Source organism: Ascaphus truei, chromosome 8 (assembly GCF_040206685.1).
Source record: "Ascaphus truei isolate aAscTru1 chromosome 8, aAscTru1.hap1, whole genome shotgun sequence".
Classification (NCBI taxonomy): Eukaryota; Metazoa; Chordata; class Amphibia; order Anura; family Ascaphidae; genus Ascaphus; species Ascaphus truei.
Genome location: NC_134490.1, coordinates 64,077,011 through 64,097,873, shown reverse-complemented (window position 1 = coordinate 64,097,873; position 20,863 = coordinate 64,077,011). Strand labels below are relative to the sequence as shown.

At 42.4% G+C, this 20,863-nt stretch overlaps 1 protein-coding gene across 2 annotated transcripts in view; it reads right to left on the bottom strand.

The window, feature by feature from the left end:
* Positions 1-730: 730 nt before the first annotated feature.
* SFRP5 (secreted frizzled related protein 5) overlaps positions 731-20,863 on the bottom strand; it is a 47,160-nt gene continuing 27,027 nt past the window's right edge. The window contains exons 3-4 of one of the 2 annotated variants that reach the window (XR_012803579.1): positions 1,910-6,991; positions 731-1,879 (exon numbers count right to left, since the gene is read on the bottom strand). Coding sequence is in view for 1 of the 2 variants with exons in the window: in XM_075612352.1 (XP_075468467.1) it covers positions 6,639-6,991 (353 nt within the window). In the remaining variant the exon portion in view is untranslated. Of the gene's footprint in view, positions 6,992-20,863 lie in introns of both variants that reach the window. The other variant, XM_075612352.1, reaches the window with a different exon arrangement.

Below are 20,863 nucleotides of genomic sequence, written 5' to 3'. Positions count from 1 at the left end.
TGGAAAGTAACATTTAAGCTGTAAAATATCCAGGATATGATGTGCAATTCATATTTCCGAGGTTTTGCCTGTCTTGCGATATTTATGTTTCATGCAGTTGTCTGGCTTCAGTATTCCACAGACACACACGTTAGGGACTCGCGGTTAGTTTCCGTCCGCCATGGGTTGGACTCATGCATTCCACCCATATGAAAGTGATGCATGCAACATCAGGCTTAACAATCGGCAGCATTAATTACCCTTTGGGCTCGACTCACAAAGCTCCATTAAACCGGCGCTTATCCCGTGATGTGAAGACAGGAACGCATGGAATATTTTCCCTTCAAGCAGTCATTCATGCGTATTTTTATTATTATTATTTTTTACGGAACTGAACCCCATTCATTGCAGCTCCGGGACCCCCTGCTTCCCGAGATACAGACTACAGAAGGGCGTGCCGGTATCCCAGCGAAGTTTAAAGCTCCCGCGCCACGAGGACCAATAGAACTTTTTTTAAATCAATATAAATATAATATTTATCAAAAGAAGTTCACATTCTCTTTAAAAATTGCCATTTTGGTTTTCGGGGGCTGAACTCAAATTAGCATGATTATGAAAGAAATCGGAATAACAGCATAAAAACCATTTAGCCGCATGTGTGGCAAGGGGAAGCAGGCGTTCGGACAAAAATCCTGGGGACGGCCACTTTGAATTTACCCCTAAGGAAGTTGGTTGAAATGTCTGGCCCGCAAGGAGTGGGACCTTTGAAAAGCAGCCATTACGTGCTCCCTGCTAGCCAAGCAGGGCCGCCAACAGAAATAATGGGGCCCAGAACAAATGAAAGGATCAGGCCGCCCAAACCCATAGCGCACCAACCACGGAATTTTTTTTTTAGCGCGCAACGTTTACTTAACTGTTTTCTTCTTATTGTAATACGGAAAAAAAACATTACATTGCAATCTGTTTATTTTTAAATTTTCAACAAAAGACAGGTGACTGCCTGGGTGAGTAACTGACTGAGTGACTGACTGCCTGGGTGGGTGACTGCCTGTGTGGGTGGGTGGATGACTGACTGCCTGGGTGAGTGACAAACTGCCTTTGACTAACTGGGTGAGTGGGTGGGTGACTGACTGACTGCCTGGGTGGGTGACTGCCTGGTTGGGTATGTGGGTGACTGCCTTGACTGCCTGGTTGGGTGACTGACTGACTGCCTGGATAGGTGGGTGACTGACTGCAAGGGTGGGTGGCTGCCTAGGTGGGAGAATGACTGCCTGGGTGGGTGACTGACTGACTACCTGGGTGACTGACTACCCTTGACTGACTGGGTGGGTGGGTGACTGTCTGGGTGGGTGACCGACTGACTGCCTGGGTTGGTGGGTGACTGCCTGGGTGGGTGACTGACTGGGTAGGTGGGTGACTGACTGCCTGGGTGGGTGACTGCTTGGGTTGGGTGACTGCCTGGGTGGGTGAATGACTGCCTGGGTGGGTGACTGACTGACTACCTGGGTGGGTGGGTGACTGACTGGTTGGGGGGGTGGGTGACTGACTGCTTGGGTGGGTGGGTGACTGACTGCTTGGGTGTGTGGGTGACCGACTGACTGCCTGGGTGGGTGGGTGTTTGTGACTTACTGACTGTCTCGGTGGGTGGAGGTTGGAGACGGACGTTATTTAAATGATGTGTAATTGTGTCGTTACACCCATCAATATAATGCAGAAAAACTTACTGTATGGTCTGGATGGATGTGAATAAAAGCATGTTTAGGTATAACTATAATAATAATATTTACTGACAATGTATGCAGTGCTGGACATAGAACAGGCACAGGTCCCTGCCCTTAGAGCTCACAATCTATGTTTTTGGTGCCTGACACGTCAAAGGCTGAGCCACTGATTGAGCCACCTGTGCTGAAGCTGCGACTGATTGAGCCACCTGTGCTGAAGCTGTGACTGATTGAGCCACCTGTGCTGAAGCTGCGACTGGTTGAGCCACCTGTACTGAAGCTGGGAAATCCTTAAAACCTGGCCTGTTAGTGGCCCTTGAGGACTGAGTTTGTTATTATACAGCCTCATTCACATACCGTTTGCTCCGGGGACTCTGATTCCCATCCTGTTATAAAAAAAAAGGGGCGGTTACAAAACTAAAAATAAGTAGGGGGGACTACTCCCCTTACAGTATATCAATTCGGCATTGCCAGTCCTAGCTAACGCTAAAGCTGCGTAAAGGAAGATGTCCCACACAACTCCTGTTTTAGCAAGTTAAATAATTTACTTTAGAACTTAATAAACACATTATTACAGGATTAAAATGTAAGAAACAAAACAATCAGAAAATGGAGAATACAATACACCCATTATATACACCAGGAGTGGCCAACTGCACTCCTCGAGGGCCACCAACAGGTCAGGTTTTAAGGATATCCCTGCTTCAGCACAGAGACCGAGGAACTGATTGAGCCACCTGTGCTGAAGTAGGTATATCCTGAAAACCTGACCTGTTGGTCGCCCTTGAGGAGTGGATAACCCTGATATAGACTGTGCTGTTAGGATGTCACGGTGGGAGCTATTGAGTAGAAATACGTATTTTGAAGCAATTACAGGAAAAGACACAAGTGTTTCATTAACCGCTGCCTAAACTCACACGCATACGTTTTTTCTGGTAACAGGAGTTGAAAAATGAAATTGAATATAAACATACAAATGAGTAGAAATAAAATAGCATAGAAAATACAGCATGTACTGTAAGTAGCTTTCGGCAGAAGTTAATTTGTCGCAAATTCTCATTATGCAGAATGATCCACACCATTCCCCCCTCCCCCCCCCCCTTTTTAAAACACAAGGAGAGTGGAAATTGTTTCTCTCTTTATAGGCTATAGCAATTATTTTGAGTTATAAGTCTAATGAACAGCAAACAGGAAAGCAATGTAGGTGGGGCTATGATATAGCATTGAATCTGCAAACCTGTAAACTGGTACTAATCCAAGCATAAAAAAACATTAGTGCTTCCATTTTCTTGTTTCTTTTTGCCTGGAAATGACTCTGTTTGCAACAGAGATCGATGGAGTTAATTGAATAGAAAGGGTTGAAGATGGGTTTCACATTGATGCATATTAAGCATTCATATAATACGTGGAGCCTCTGTATTCATGTATAATGTTGTTCTTCATCAATATCTGTTGGAAAATATATTCTTAACACATTCTGCATTGTAAAATGTCACTCTTCTACCCTGCTGTTCAAGTAACACAACATGGCAATATGACTTGGCAATTCACATAAAACATTGATATGGTAGGTAATATGCAATGCATTCAAAGTTTAGAGTTACTATAAATATTATTGTCAATCTGTCTGAATTAAATAGTTGTTGTGGTTGTAGAAAAAGCAGAATGAAGGGTTGTAACTGCAGTTTATTTGTTTCTCTTATGCTTTGTAACAAGGTGCAATTAACGGGTAATTATACCCCGTAAATATATATACACCAATGTAAATGTTAACTTAATAGCAGAGCTATTAATCTCAGGTTCTCTTGTTCCATCTTTTCATTGAACAAATGTATTATTTTGACCCTTTAAAATACATCATTGTTAAAAAGAAGGGGAAAAAAACAGCTGTATATTATGTATAATGAAAAAATATTTTGCAGAAAGAACATTTGTTAGATAAATAGAATGAATGAGTTTAATAAATCATATCTTATTTATACCTGACCCTTATTACTAAAGGGTGCTCTTAAAGCAAATTAATATATGTACCAGGGACAAGAGGTCATTTCTCTTTCATTTAGCACACTTTTTTCAATATGAACAGTGGTTGAGGCTTGCAGCTGGCGGGATACTTAAGGCTTAATTAACTAACTCTATTCAATGTAAATTCCTGAGAAACTAGCTATTTCTCACATTGCTTTGTGGGTGTTTTGCTACTTATTTAAATTATGATGTTCACAAAGAATGGTTTGGGCAGTTTCTTCTGTTCCTTATGTGACCCAGGGTTCAATTTAAATAGCGTAGTGTACTGTCTTTCAGTCCATTGTGAGGCTTCAACTCTCAAGTCTGTTTGATCAGAGATGGAGCAGAATGCAAAAACCTGTTGAATCAGTCATCAGGGTGTATGAGTTTGGAGAATGTGAACTTCAACTCTACAATGTTTAGATACAATATGAAAGATTTCAGTACTGTCTTTGTGGATATTCAGATCTTCAGAGTCCAGGAGGCTTGTAGTAGTATCACAAATCATAGCTCATATATACCAGTTTGTAAATGCAGATGTTCCAAGTAGACTCTCAGCATTTAGAAACCATGAGCAAACATATTGATGAACTCTTGGCCAATGGTCTGGCAAAAACAAGCATGCCACCCAATGCCACTATTACACTACGGGTCATAATTATTTGAGTCTTAACAGCTACACACAAGATTAGGGGCAGTCTCTGAAGTCAGATATTAATTCTTCATATCATCTCTTGCCGTGAGGGATAGGTTACCAATGTCATTCCAGACCTTGCTGAAAGAGAACTATCTAATCCCATAACACCATTAAGGGTAAGCTTTCGGGTAAAATCTGGGTCTATGAGGAATATTATTTACTAGCAGCATTCCATGGAACATTTGTAATGTAGATACCCACTGATAGATTACCAAATTAATCACGTGTCTGACAAGTAACAGAGAAGCACTTGGAGCATGTATGCTACACAAGACACTCCAACACCCAACAACTGTAACTCTACTCAAATTCTACAGCCATGTGGATGATGTGAAGCTATTTTATTGCACCAAGGCTGGAAACTTTGGTTAAGCTAATCCTTCAAGATCTGGAGAGTCCACTTGTACTGTTATGTCTTTAAAAAATGGTTACATACATGCCATATTTACTATGCAAAGCTATCCAATAAGCACTTTATGGCCTATGTGATGTGTCTTCTGGTGCTGGAAGGTATCTTATAAAATAGTACCCCTTAGTAAATATGGACCAAATAGGTTGGTCCTTTGGGGAGCTTGCATTCGCCCTGAAAAAAAATCATTATGATGATTCTTTTAAAGATGAAGACTAACAGTGTGGGAGTCCTGGGTTTTGGATAGATATTTCCCAAAATTCAGTATTGGATTTTTAGACCAGTAGTTGAACAGAGGATAAAAAGGTTGTCAGTCACCATGTAACCAGAGCCTAATAGAACTCTGTCATTTAACCTTTGGTGATTGAAGGTCTTAAGAAGCTATGTGACGTGAACCAGTATGGTACATCTTTATCCTTGGAAAACTCAAATATTAGCATTCTGAGTAAAAGGCTACATGGTAATGTTATCACTTCTTTTCCATGAGACTGTAGCAAACTTCAAATTATAGCTATACTGTTGCTCTGTCCAAATCAGAGGTGATCAACCTACAATGGATATGCAACACTAGAAGTACAGAAGTGGGAATGCCTTTTCTCCCCAAATGTCCATTAAAGAGTGTTCATGGTACGATCTGAACTTGATCATTACAAAACCATGCCAGCCAGCATGAAATTACTACAATGATATAAGGAAACGTGGAAACTAAGGATGAGTAATTCCTTTAGTTTTTATGCAAATTCCAGCGCATTAGTGATAACTTGTGCACGGGAGTGCTGCAGGAAGACAATCGACACAAGCCTTTTCTTCTTTTGATTCCTTTTTGCAGATTAATGTTTGCCCTAAAGCAAATTAGTGGCAAACAAATTAATTATAGTAAGATAATGACATTAGAAACACGGTTGCATAAATGCCATTGTTGTGATTAATATACCCATAGTTCCCTCGCCCCTCTGGTACCCAGGACATGATTGCAAAGACTTGTGTTGTTCATTACTATGGTAGTGGAAAATTACACTGAAAAATGTTATTTCTTCCCCCCACATTTGTGATCTGTAATCAAGCAAAATATGCATTATTACATTAGCTCCCTTACAAATCTGTATTGTGCTTAAAATTCTGTTTACAGCTAAAAAAAACAAAAAACTCTCCCTAGAAATAAACTGTAGAATCTTTTCTGTGACTCAATGATTCACTTTATATACAAGTTTTTTTTTTAAAGATAACATCTAATATGCCCCATGAATGTAACCTGGCAATCGGAAAAGTGATGACTATGAGTTAAGTGAACGGTCGCTGTTTACAGATGTGCCATGCACTTATAAAAACAAAAAACAAGAGACATTTTATGGCATGCTGCTTGACATCTTAGGAAGGATAAGATATGACAAAGTAAACGGCCTACTCGTGATTTAACAATTCTTCTGCAAATGTTGCTCACATTTTACCAGCAGTGATTCGGGATCTTAATACATTGCATTTCTTTCAAGGAAATGATAGACTGCCGCTTTCCACAACCATGACAATGTTAGACTTACAAACTCACTGTTGCAGCTGCCTTATTCAACCATATACAGCATTTGTTTTCATCATATCCACAACACAATCACTTCTTCCATATTTCATGGTGTGTCTTCTTCAGGATTCCCCACATTCTTCACCCTCTCATTTGTATCATTCAACTCGACTACCCTAGTAATCTCTTTTTTTTTCTTTCTTTTTTTTTTTTAAGCCGAGTATGCTATGTTACTGCTATCACTAAAATATAAAATCCATTTGGTAAGGCTGGGAGAGAGGGTGAAACTGTAACGTTCTATAGATGACGATCTTAGCGAAAAGAGCTTAAGTGTGATCCAGTGCCATGAGAAGTAGTATCTGAGCAAGGATAGGAAAACATGAAGTTCACTGCGTACTTCATGTCTTTGCTTTTCTTGTCCCACTTGTATATGGCAGTGAGAAGAAGTTTATTGTCCACCTTACGACCCATGATAAGGAAGCTACCACTTAGGTTGTCAAGCTGAGGACATGGACAGCCTGCGGCATTCTTAATGTACAGGACAAGCTTGCGAAATTCTTTCCTCTTTAGCTTCCCGGCTTTTAGAACCTTTTTCTTTTTTTGAGCTGCAATGAGTTTACGATCTCCATTTTCAATCTTCACCTCTTTGATGCGCATCCGTAGAACTAGAAAGATTTAAAGAAAAATACGATCAGACTTGCCGGGAAGTTGAATGCAAACATAATTATGCCCCTCTATAAAGCCGTAAGTCCACACCTTGAATATGAAGTACAGTTTTGGGCGCCACTCCCTAAAAAAGATATTATGAAACTAGAAAAAGTGCAGAGAAGAGACAGCAAATTAATAAAGGGGATGGATAATCTGATGTATGAGGAGAGGCTGGTTAATTTACATTTTTTTACAGTAGAAAAAAAGCGTCTAAGGGGGGATATGATAACTATATACAAATATATTCGGGGACAATACAAGGAGCTTTCAAAAGAACTATTCATCCCAAGGGCAGTACAAAGGACTCGGGGTCATACCCAAAGGTTGGAGGAAAGGAGATTTCACCAGCAACTAAGGAAAGGGTTCTTCACAGCAGGGGAGCGCAATCTTTTGATGCGGCGCCCCCACGCCACCTCCCCCGCCCCCCTGACTGGCCTCCCTCGGTCTCGCGCCCCCTCTCCTACCTGGCAGCAGCTTCAAATGATGCCCGGGGTCAGTCAGGTCAGGTGATCGGCGGCGTCATTTGATGCCGGTGATGTCACATCACATGACGCCACAGCGTCTCAATCCCGGTAAGTTTTAGTGTTGCAGAGGCCTCGCGCGATCCCCCAGCATTCATTGAAATGCCTTAGGGAGGAGCGCGGGACCTGTGCAACTGCCCGTGCCCCCCAGACAAATCTCCCGGCCCCCCAGTTTGCACACCGCTGCGTTACAGTAAGGGCAGTTAAAATGTGGAATTAATTACCCATGGAGACTGTGATGGCAGATACAATAGATATCTTTAAAAAAAAGGTTGGACATCTTTTTAGAAAGGTATAAAAGGATATACCAAATAATTAAACATGGGAAGGATGTTGATCAAGGGAGTAATCTGATTGCCAATATTTAGAGTCAGGAAGGACTTTAATTTTCCCCTTATGAGACCGCATTGGATGATGTTTTTTGTCTGCCTTCCTCTGGATCAAAACGCTGTAAGTACAAATATAGCATAAAGTATCTGTGGTCTAAATTTAGCATAGGTTGAACTTGATGGACATGTCTTTTTTTAACCTCATCTACTATGTAACTATAACTATGTATCTATGAATGGGTGTTCCCTTTGGTTTTTGCTAACCTAAAAGTAAGTAATTAAATTTCCAAGACAAATATACTAAGTGCTTTGTAAGCTATGTTGAATGTGCCCAAATATTATATAATGATGAATACAAAGCTTTTAATGTTCTCAGATACAGTAGATAGTAATGTCTGCTTCAAAATGGTTTCCAAACTGATGGATTAATTGCTGCTTTTGAGTATGATATTAATAACATATTCTGCGTCTGGATTGTGAAGAACTAGATACCTTACTATGTACAAACATTTTGGCCCATATTTACGAAGCGGTGCTGTGCCATAAGACCCAATCTGGCGCCGGAAAGGTATTTTTTACGCCCTTCTGAAAGGTATTTTTTACGCCCTTCGCTCTTGAATGGTGTCTAATGCAGGGTGCTCAATTCCAGTCCTCACCACACCACCAACAGGTCATGGTTCAGGATATCCCTGCTTCAGCACAGGCAGCTCAATCATTCCTTGCTGCAGCACAGGAGGCTCAAACAGTCCCTACTTCAGCAGAGGTGGCTCAATTAGAGGTTCGGTCTTCGAATGATTCTCTGATTGAGCCACCTGTGCTGAAGCTGGGATATCCGGTAAACCTGACCTGTTGGGGGGACTTGAGGACTGGAGTTTAGCATCCCTGGTCTAATGGAATAGCACGATTTTTCAAATCTGGACCACTGTTTCACTTAAACACATGACTGTTGTTCAAACCAATGGATTTGCTGAGCATTCCCCTTAAAGCAGCAGTTCAAGCTGCCGTTTAAAAAGAATGAAAAAAAATTCCATTCAATATGTGCATCAATACAATCTACACACTGACAAGTGATTAGTTAAGTTGCCGATCGATCCATTATTCTGTGATCGATCGGCAAAGATTCGCCTCGGGGGTTCACTAAATGGCTGTGAGTGCCGCAGAAGAGGACCCAAGATGCAAAGTTCTGTGGGAAAGATCATGTTACCTAGGCAGTCACTAGATACAATTGGTGCATTGCTAGAGAGAGAGGGCAGGGCTCAAAAAGGGGTGTGCCAGAGCCTGTTTCAGAAGAGGAAGCGGATGTAACTATATAAATGGTTGCTATAGGGAAATAAAATGCTCTTTACATTATAATACATTAAAAATGTCTTTAACAATAGTTTTTTTTAACGCTACAAGTATTGTCTCATAGTACAGAACTGATTTATTTAAAAAAAACATGTGTAGGATATTGCTGAACATCAGCTTTCAGAGATACAGCATTTGTGATAGAATTGTGTAAATATCTTCAAATCTGTGGTGCAATTCTTTTGGGCATTTTATTCTTACATTTCTCATTTTGTGAAGGTTCAGATCGCCAAAATATTAGATATATTTATATCTGACCCCTGATGAAGTCGCAGCGGTGAGCGACGAAATGCGTAGCGTTTTTGCTTCTGCCTTTGCTGGACATTTTCCCATGGTGCCATCATGTTTTTATATGTTGCTCAAGTAAGGAGCTGTGGAACCCGACCTGTGAAGCTGAGATACCGGAGGAAGCCACATTCAGCTGCACCTCCTGATTCGTATCTGGAAGTGGAACTATTTCATTGGTCCATCCAGGAGTGAGGTTCCGGGCTCTGGTCTCCGTCATTCCCTGATCTGATGACCCATGGATCTGTTCAGTTTTGCGCATATTCCAGCAGCGTTTGTGAGTTGTGGGATTTTAAATTGAGTCTGAATGAAATCTTTTTATACAGAATCACGCTATGGAGCTTGCGCTCTCCTTTTTTTTTTTTAGATATATATCTATATATAGATATAAAAAGTAGATTTTACCAGATTGGAGTCCGGAAAAAACGAGACAGCACACAGTCCAGTAGGTCCAGTAGGTCCATATAGGTCCAATAAAGCTGTATTCAGTGTAACATGGCACCACCTCCAACGTTTCGGTCAACCAAGCGTGACCTTCCTCAGGGAGTGCTTGGTTGACCGAAACGTTGGAGGTGGTGCCATGTTACACTGAATACAGCTTTATTGGACCTACTGGACTGTGTGCTGTATCGTTTTTTCCGGACTCCAATCTGGTAAAATCTACTTTTTACATGTGCATATGGGACAAGCATCAGCATTTCTTCATTTGTTTACAGTGTGCCAACTGAGTGTGATTTTTTCATATATATAGATATATATATATAAATATTTATATATACAGGTAAACCCCATTATAACGCGGTCCTCGGGGTCCACCCCGAGACCACCGCGTTAGTAACGGGGTCGCGCTAATTTTTTAAAAAAATGGCCGCCGCGCACCTGATCGGGAGGGAGGGAGTGAGGAGGGAAGGAAGTTAATTAAATAAATAAATAAAAAGTTTTTAAAAAATGGCGGTGATTCATCCCTCCTCCCTCTCCCTCTCCCTCCCAGCCCCCTCCCTCTCCCTCCCAGCCCCCTCCCTCTCTCCCCTGGTTTTGCGGTGCGCGGCAACGTGTGTCTGTGGCTGCTGACATGTGAAAATGAGAGAGGAGTCGAGTGTGACCATTTATTGCACATACATATATTAACATCAGTCCTCTTCATTCTCTGAGTGGTACAGATCTAGAAATAGGATTATTACATTCCACGGAGCTCTGTCAGTCGAGTGGAAATCAGCCACTGCGGGCCCAGGGAATCCCTTTCCTTAGAGGAGGAAGTTGTCACGGCCGGGTCATCACATGCTGACGTCACTTCCGGGATCGTCTGCAACGGAGGAGATTGCCAGCCACCACCAGTCCAGCAGAGTGTAGGAACCCCCTGAGGCTACCATCCAGAGGGTCATCATTCCCACATTGGATTTAACAACTAGGTGGCAATAGATCCCGGGACAGCTCAGAGGACAGCCAGGACACAGATAAGGGATTCCCCCCAAATTGCATTTATGTGCTTTGAGTGTGTGTGCAGTGTGCAGTGTGTGTCAGTGTGAGCAATGAGCAGTGTGTGTGCAGTGTGTGTCAGTGTGAGCAATGAGCAGTGTGTGTGCAGTGTGCAGTGTGAGCAATGAGCAATGTGTGTGCAGTGTGCAGTGTGTTTCAGTGTGAGCAATGAGCAGTGTGTGTCAGTGTGAGCAATGAGCAGTGTGTGTGCAGTGTGCAGTGTGTGTCAGTGTGAGCAATGAGCAGTGTGTGTGCAGTGTGCAGTGTGTGTCAGTGTGAGCAATGAGCAGTGTGTGTGCAGTGTGCAGTGTGTGCAGTGTGAGCAATGAGCAGTGTGTGTGCAGTGTGTGCAGTGTGAGCAATGAGCAGTGTGTGTGTCAGTGTGAGCAGTGTGTGTGCAGTGAGCAGTGTGTGCAGTGAGAGTGTGTGCAGTGTGTGCAGTGTTATAACCGTTATAACCGAATCGCGGTATAACGAGGCGCGTTATAACGGGGTTTACCTGTATATAGATATAGACAATAAAGACTATCACTTGTGAGCACATTCACATGTCTTAGACAGGTCTGCAACCCTGCCTTTTACCATTATCACCCAGCATACAGTGCTCCCACTGCAGCAAGGGATTCAGATATATACACGTAATTTTGCACATTGACTTTTAATGCTCACCAAATTGCACCTGTTTTTACAAACTTCAATGAAAATGTAACACATTTCTAGTATGTGACCATTCAGTTAGAAATTATTTCATCGACCGCTATTGTTTTGTGGGAATTCACCAATGCCCCAAGTCTTCCTTCCTTGAATATGAATATATATATATAATTGAAGCAGGGGTTCTGCGGAGCTGAACCGCATTATCAGCTCGGACCCCCTGCTTCCGGAGATACATACCTCCGAAGTAGGTGCCGGTAGCTGCTCGGGCTCAGCAAGCAGGGCTTTAAAGTTTAAAGCTCCGGTGTCACATGGGCCAATAGGAAGCCTGCTGACCACATCACAGCTCCCTATTGGTGTGCAGGGTGCAAAAGCTTTGAACAGCATACATATTCTGAACCCTGGTAGCCGAGGAGAGCAGCTACCGGCACCTACTTCGGAGGTAAGTATCTCCGGAAGCAGGGAGTTTCCCGGAGCTGAAATGAACGGGGTTAAGCTCTGGAGACCCCCTGCTTAAATTATATATATATATTTTTATTTTATTTTATATTTCATTTTTATTCACACTGATACACATACACACTCTTTCTTCACTTGCTTTCAGTAACCTTTTGACACCTCTAGCCATAAAACACATCCACACCGGGGGAAGGAACAGCACAGATAACATTCCAAGAGACACTGTTTATAGTATACCTTTTGCTTCATTCATTGTAACATCGCCGGAAGAGGAGATCAGTGTATCTCGAAAGCTCGCACAAATAAAAGTATTTCGTTAGCCACAGAACGGTATCATCTATTTATTTTTTGATTATTGAAGCTCGGCTAACACGGTACTGATACCTCTACATATATATATATATATATATATATATATATATATATATATATACACATGTATATATATTAAAAGAAAAACAAGTCGCAAAAAAATCCACCGGCTTGTATTGCCGCTTTACAGGAAAAACTAATCAGAAGTATCTGATTATTATTATTATATCTAGTTCTAATTTACATATTAACAACAAACCTTTTTCTGCCACAAAACCTGCAAAGGTCTCTCTTCCAGAAAACATGAACCAATGTACCAGTTTTCCAATGCATATCTTCATATGGTGAAGCTTGGACACACGTTATCTTTAGGTAGAGGAGATAAACTTACGGTCTTCAAGCTGTTTCGGTGGCTTGAAATACTCATTCAAACTTTATGTAGAATCACTTTCCTTGCTTCATAAACCACAGTGCCAAAAGGAAGGCCAGCAGTTTCCTGAGAGTGAGCCTCAGACTATAAATGTTAAGCAAACATTTTTTTTTCTGCAGCAATGCGATCTTGTTTCTTTTTTCAGTAGATGTATATATTCAGAGAATGAGGCTACAGATAGACCTCCCGTGTCGAATGTGGTTTGCGCTCTTAAGTGAAGACTAAGAACATTGTAGAAGATGTCTGAAATGTGAAGTTGCCCAGTTTGTGGAGCTGACTTTAAATAGCTACAACAGAAATACCATGAAGCCCGTCCTCATGGGGATTGTCAGAAATAGACTTTAAAAAATGCAGGACACGAGTGTAGTGAAATATACACTAATTCAAGTGTGCCCTCTCTCCTGTGTTTACTACTAAAATGAGGCTGTCTGACCATTTCCATTAGGGAGCAATTTGAGGGGGGAAAAGACTTTAAAAATATACAGTCCAGTGGCTGTGTTTTTAACGATTTCTTTATAGGACAGGAACTTAGATACCAGTGTTTATGAGACTGGGCTATTTTTTAATTTCAGCACTTCCTGTATTAAATATAAAACGATTACTATGTGCAGCAAGTAGGTTTTGATCAAGTGTCTTGCAGGGCTACCTGTGCAAGATTGGTGAATTGGTGAATTTAATACCGTACATTATTGTGCAGATACATATTATGGGCCATATTTACAAGGCAGTCTTCTGCCATAAGACCTTCTGTAAAGGTCTCTTACCACCTTCTGCAGCGTTGCCCTCCTCCACCTGCAGCGTTTCCCTCCTCCTTCTGCTGCGTCACGCTGTCAAATGATGCCGCAACGTCACACGGCACAACGGGTCGCCACGTGACATCGAGACGCGGCAAGAGGAGGAGGCCAGGGCAGCAAAAAGGTAAGTGCCGATGGACATCAAAATTCTAAAACTGGCCCTGCATACAGTATACACCTATACATTTGATCTATTCACAACACCCAAAGTAGATCGGTAAAAAGATCTACGGTAACGAAAAAAGAAACCCTTTGTAGAACTCTTTAGTGCATCATTAAGTATGTGTTGTTGTCGTTGCATGCACTTAGATTGTAAACTCTATGGGACAGGGTCTCCCTTCGCCCTATGTTGTCCTTCACTTGATGCTCTTATCCCCATTGTTGGTACCTATTTTCCCTGAATTGTAATTTTGTATAGTGCGGCGTACATTCGTAATGCTACATAAATAACATGATACACACATAGTGCACAACCTTCAGCAACACTGCTAATATTATGCGGTTAATTAAATATCGTCCAAAGTGGTTCACCAAAAATCCATTTAATTTGATTGGATTGTGAATGAATTATCCCCTCTGTGGTATATTCTTGGAGAGATTCAGGATTATGTCCCTTCATTCTTTCTGAAAGCAGAAAATCGTGAATCCTGAGAATCTCCCGGCAGTGACAGGGTTAAGAGATTGTTGCCCCAACGTTGGCTTCAGTTTTTAATCCCATGTAATTTTCTGAGATGAGCCACTCTGCACATTGCTGCATTTAGAGAGAGAAAGTGAGAGCCGTATTCAGTCTGCTCCTATGCTCCTAATTGGGGTTTACCTTGGTGTGGACGCAGTCTTTTCATTTTAACCAAAAGATGTAACAACAAAAAAGTATATTTTATGATAAATTAAGAAAAAGGAAATTGCTGAGTGTTATAAATAGCTGTGTGGAATGCAGTATTGATGGTCAGGATGTATGTTGCTAGTGTAGCCCTGATTCCCAGCGAACACAGGCCACTACCATATGCTGTATTACCCGTAGGCTCACAGGGTCTGAGCCTGTGCCACGGAGAGCCTGGGGTACACACAATACCTATAACTTGGTGCAGCGCCTCCACCTGCGACAGCTTCCGCCTGAGGGGAAGTGGGTCTTCGCAGGACTTATGTACATAACACACACACACAGCAATATCCCTTAACCAATTAACTTTACTTGCAGTAACCATATGTTATACCAACAGGTGTCCCTCCCTAGAGGAGACACTATACTTGTGTCTCGCCAAACGCTCACCCTCCCGTCTCCCTTCACCGGGTGATCCCACCCCGTGTCCAGTTCCCCTTGGGAATAGTTCTCCCACCCTCAAGTGAGTCAATGAATGTGTATGAGTGTGACTGCGCAGCCACTGTGTCCCGAATTAAGGATGGTACCGTTGGTGCACTTTGGAATTACCTGCCGGGCACTCCAGTACCCGGTGCGGCTACAATCTTCACAAAGGATCAGCGAGGTGTAGATGACGTCACCCGTAGGTGTCTAGGGCGATCCCACCCAGACACGCTGCGGCTCGATAGCGGGGTCTGAGCCCAGACCTCCCGCCCACTTAGCACTGTCCCGGGGGTTATAGTGTGGCAATAAAGGGAACCGGAACCTAACTATGGCCAGTCCCTAGCTCCGCTTGTCTCTACGAGGACTCAGGGCCTAACTGGGCCTGGGGCATGTGGCCTAGGTAGGGGGCAGTCTGCCTCCCCACACCGAAGCTCCTTCTCCTCTCCTCTCCACACAACTCTGACCTCATGTGCGCGCAACCACTTCCTTTTCTTCCTGGCCTCGCACCTCATTGGTCCAGGCGCATCACGGGGACCCGCGGGGGCTGCTGGGACCCGTCGTGCTCTTCCTCCTTCGCGGGCTTTGTCTAACCCTCGCTCTGCGCATGCGCAACCTCTGCTAGGCTAAGTCTGCGCTTATGCCAACCACAACATGGCGGCTCCCTTACGCGGAACCTCCGTTATCGGAGTGTTCCTTAACTGCAGCATACCCACCCATAACAACCAAAAAGGGTGGAAAGAGGGTCCCGGCTACATCAGTATGTAGTTGAATCCACAAGATTCATTGATTTTAGCAAATATAGTCAGATCACTGCATAGATAATCCTATTAACAGATATAGGTAACTCCCATGCATGTAACTCATTTATATTCAACCAAACAGATTAATACATCTTACATCTTCAGTCACATTTACGCAAAAACACCAGTGACAATAAAGAACCAAGAATGTGTCATTGACACTATGGATAACATTCACACTGATCAAATATGGTAGTGTAAGATAATATGTAATACTGTAACAGTGAGCTGCTTCAGACTTGCCAAGAATGAGTCAGTGCGGCTTTGAAGTTGACTAATTCTTAGCGATGGCCGAACTTTTCGCCATCATTCGAATCCGCCGCTGATTGGCCAGTGCCTTTTATCCGCGGAATTCTGCAGATCAGTCTCAAGAAGGCGGATTTGTTTCTTTTTTCCTATTAATTCAAATCTGGCCGACGGATTCGGAATCTGAACCTGCAAACGGAATCCGAATCCATCAACGAAATTATTTTGAGAGGAGGAGTATATAAATAGGGGTGCAGGCAGCCTCAATTTTAAGTCATTGTGTTGTAGGGCAGAGGGGCGCACATTTTTGCCCCTGCTCACGACCCCTCCTTATATGGACTGCAGTGTTCTGACGTCACAACGTCATTTGACGCAGCGTTGTCATGGCGACACGTCACCAGAAGCGGCTGGAGTCAAGGTAAGGGTAGTTACAGAGGACTTCGCCTGCTCCCCCGGCATTTAATTTAAATGGCTTTGGGAAGAGGGCGGGACCTCTGTAAGCGCCACACTCCCCACGACCAGTTTGCACACCCCTGTTTTAGGAGGTTGGGCTGATGCAGTAGTATTATAGGTCCTACATTTATCCATTAATTACTATTTAGGCCGGAAGTGGGAATGGCCGTATTTCTACCTCCGGTTTCTAACTGTTTGGAATCCGTGGAATGGATTCATGTAAAGACGTTCCGCGGATTCGGATTTAAGTTGATTCTTTAAAATCACTGCGGCCGAGACCCAACAGCGGGTTTTGAAGAATCCGGGCGGCCTTAAAATGAAGCAATCTCACGGCAGATCGGATTGGGCAATCCACAGAACGGAGTCAGACAAGTCTGCCCATCTTTACTAATTCTGCTCCCAATGAAAGCGGCAGACCAAGCAATATCCTGTGTGTGTTTTTTTTTTTAAATAAATCAGTTCTGTACTATGAGAAAATACTTGTAGCATTTTTTTTAAAACAACTTTGAATGACATTTTCTATGTATTATAATGTAACCAGCATTTTTTGATTCTATAGCAACCATTTACAAAGTCACATCCCCTTCCTCTTCTGAAACAGGCTCTGGCACACCTATTTTTGAACTCTGTCCTCTCTTTAGCAGTGCACCAATTGTATCTAGTGACTGTCTGGTCACATGATCTTCCCCACAGAATGTTGCATCTTTGGTCCTCTTCTGCTATACTGCCATATAGTGAGCCCCGAGCCGAATCTTCGCCGCTCGATCACAGGAGAACGGATCAATCGGCAACTTAGCTAATTACTTATCATTGTGTGGATTGTATTAATGCACATATTAAGGGGAAAAAATAAAAAATAACACGGCAGCTTGGACTGCTGCTTTAAATGAGACTAACACTTTATTTTTTTTTAATGATATACATAATTTCCGTTCCACCTCCAGATACTGTACTTACTAACCCAGTATGATTGCCATTGTTTTGTGAGGCTTTGCTTTCAGAAAGATTGTATACTTTGCGCCTCTTAACATGATATAATATATGTAATGCACAGTCTGAAAATTGGAGCCATAATTGGGAATTTCCAGTTTGTCTTTTCTTATACCAGCTTAGTTTAGCTTCATTAAAACAACCCTAAATAGATCCCCGTGATTAGATTCAGAGGAAGTATGAGGGTTCACGTACAGTATGAATCAGCAGCAATAATGGGTTTGCATAATGTCATATCTAATTGGTCCCTCGATAGGGTATTAGTATTTTAGGAAGTAATAATTGAGAATCTTTTCTAACCACAATCATACTTATTTTCTTTCCTATTGTTGGGATACTGTACAATGTAATGCATTGATGAGCTGTTCAATATTGAAATGATTGAATAGGAATGATGACATGAAACACGATGCTGCTTCAATAAGCCCTGCAGAACCAAACTAATGAAAACGTTAGTCCTGAAAGTTCAGTAAGTCACGCTGGTCAGTAACAAAAACGCTAATGTTAAAGGAGACCCAAGTATATTAGATTTGACATACTGTAGCTCAGGAGCGCTCAACTCCAGTCCTCAAGCTCAGGGCCGTGTTAGCATTATAGGCCCCCGGGCAAAGCAGTGCACTGGGCCCTGCCAACTCTCCGCTACAAGTCGTCATTTTTCTCCTACTACCGAGTTAGCGGGAGATTTGAAAGTTGAGGCGGGTGATTGGAAAATTAGTGTTAAATTCTGGTCTGTGCATAGATTAGCATGGGGCCCCTATGCTCGTGGGGCCGCCGGGCAACTGCCCAGCGTGCCCATGCGTTAAGGCAGCACTGCTCAAGCTCCACCAACAGGTCAAGTTTTCAGTTTTTCCCAGGTTCAGCACAGGTGGCTCAATCAGATGGAGCCTCCTGTACTGAAGCTGGGACTGATTGAGCCACCTGTGCTGAAGCGGGGCTGATTGAGCCATCTGTGCTGAAGCAGGGATATCCTTAAAATCTGACCTGTTGGGGGAGAGGGCTTGAGAACTGGAGTTTGGTACCCCTGCTATAGATAACTCACTTTACAGCATATTCAGACGTATATGAATTACCTCTCACTTCACCTTTATTATTACGCTAACTCTCTACACAGGGGAGCGCAAACATTTCCTGCTGCGCTCCCCTGTCGTCCTTGTCCCTCTATCGTGCCCCCTACCTGGTATCGGTGGGGTCATGTGACATCACGTCATGTGACCAGCTGCGTAATTTGACGCGTGTAACGTCACGGCCGGCTGAATCCCGGTAAGTGGAGTGTTGCGGGGGCCTCACGCGATCCCCCGGCATTTAATATAAATGCTGAGGGGAAGAGCTGGGGGCCTCTGCAACCGTCCGCGCCCCCCAGCAAAATCTTGCCACCCCCCCAGTTTGCACACCCCTGCTCTAACACATACCAAGTATTGTATTTAATTATTTAATGGGTTGCCAGGAAGTAATGAATTCAGCGTTACCTCTCGTTCTCAAGTATGTCCCGGGCACAGAGTAATACACGGTTACAGTACATAAACAGAGGTTATACATTATATTTACAGACATTTCAAGGACAGTTAGAGATAATATACGTTTATGGGCGTATGTAACAGTTACAGACAAGATTAAAATGTGAGACAACAGAAGTCTTGAAATGACGTTATACTTGCTCCACAGGCTTCAAAATGATCAATTTCTTAATAATCAGGCTCACTGTAACTCTTGCATGAATAAGTTGTCTTAAGATCTGAAATCTCACTCACACAAATATGAACAAGTTGAGAGCTATGTATCGTTACGCTGCTGCCAGATATATTTACATGAAACAATCATCTGCTATATACAATGTAATGGTTGGACGCTACAATAGAGCACTGACTGCTCCAGCTAAGCGCAGTAACAGGAAACACTCTGGTCATGCGGCTTAATGAGTGATGAGGAATAGCAAGGAACTCGGGCCACTCCTGGGCTCTGGTGCTGAGTGAATTCATTACAATCGCCCACATTGGCAAAAAAGTAGTCAGACATAGACATCTGTTAATGTAGAACATGAACCTAAGGGTGTTTAAAAGAGCGGTTTTCTTTATGCATAGGGACACATTCCCCTTAATGGAAAAGTTTTCTAAACAAGGTTATCCTTCATAGTCTTTCAGAACATGGCCGGCCTGTCAGACTGATATGAAGCACCGCTTCCTTGTTAATTTGTTAAGACACAAGCCATGTGCCCCTTTTTTTTTACATGACTAATTGAAGTATAAGGGAGGCCTATATCTCCCAGAACTCGAGCTCTAACAAGTCATCACTTTACTTTCCAAGCTCAGGACATGTTTTGAAGATGGAACCGAGGTGATTTTGACAGGCAGTTAATGTGGTGAAGACCTCAACACCACAAACTACCTATTGCGATAAAGGCCTGGTGTGCCGTTGCCAAATCCTCTGAAGTGTTGTTGGGTTAGGGATGTGAACGGAATGTTTATTGCTTTAAAAAGTTTAAATGTATGAAAAGATTTTAAGGTCCAGTCTAGTATATACCTAAGAAGATCAACTTTATATGTGTACTGTGTCCAAATAGGCTGCTTTACACTTCTTTAAAAGAAACTGTATGCATAAATCCAGTAGTCACCTCCAAAGGTTTATTTTCTATACATTGTGTCAGTGGCAATAAATAATGAAAAGTGTTTTAAAGCAAACACATGTTATTTAACAAATGCTCTCAGTAGCTCATTCTTTTGTTATATTCTCGACTAATTAGCTTATTAGCAGCTGAGTTATTTTGAATTGTTGAATTTCTGCTTTCAATTAAACCATTGTGCTGTGGTTCATTTTTCTTTCTTTTTAAACCTCTTGAGTTTTTTTCTTCTTCCTCTGCCTTTGTTTTTTCGCCTTCTTCCCTCCCAAGAAGTTTCTCTTTTTTTCCCTGCTGCCTTCCTTTCAGTGGTTTTCCGTCAATTTTGCCTATCTGTCTCTCTCTTAAATCTCTTGATGAAAAGTGGCTGTGGCCTTGTGTGGCTTTGACAAGAAAAGAATGGAGACAAATAATCGAGTGCTTAAAGTTTGGCAGTTGGAATAAGTAAGGTTTCTGAATAGAGAGAAAGGTTAACATGTGGAATACATTTATATCGTCAGCAGTATAAATCTCTCAAACTCAAGACAACCCTAGACATATCAGTAATGTCTAATGTTGTGAACAGATTGCTTCTAACTGTATTGAAAGAGGCACTTAAATTGGAGTTTGAACAGCAGGGGCACTATTAAAGTGTATTGATTTGGGCAGAATGTTTTCTTTGCCCTCATCTTATTCTTTTAATTGTAAAAAATGCAGCTGTAGTTGGGTTGCATTGCACAGTCGCCAAGCAGAGCTTGGCAGCCAACTTGCTGGCAGGACTATTATTTACAGAAGTTGCATTGGTAGAAAATGAAAATCATATGCTTTAAAATGCAAATA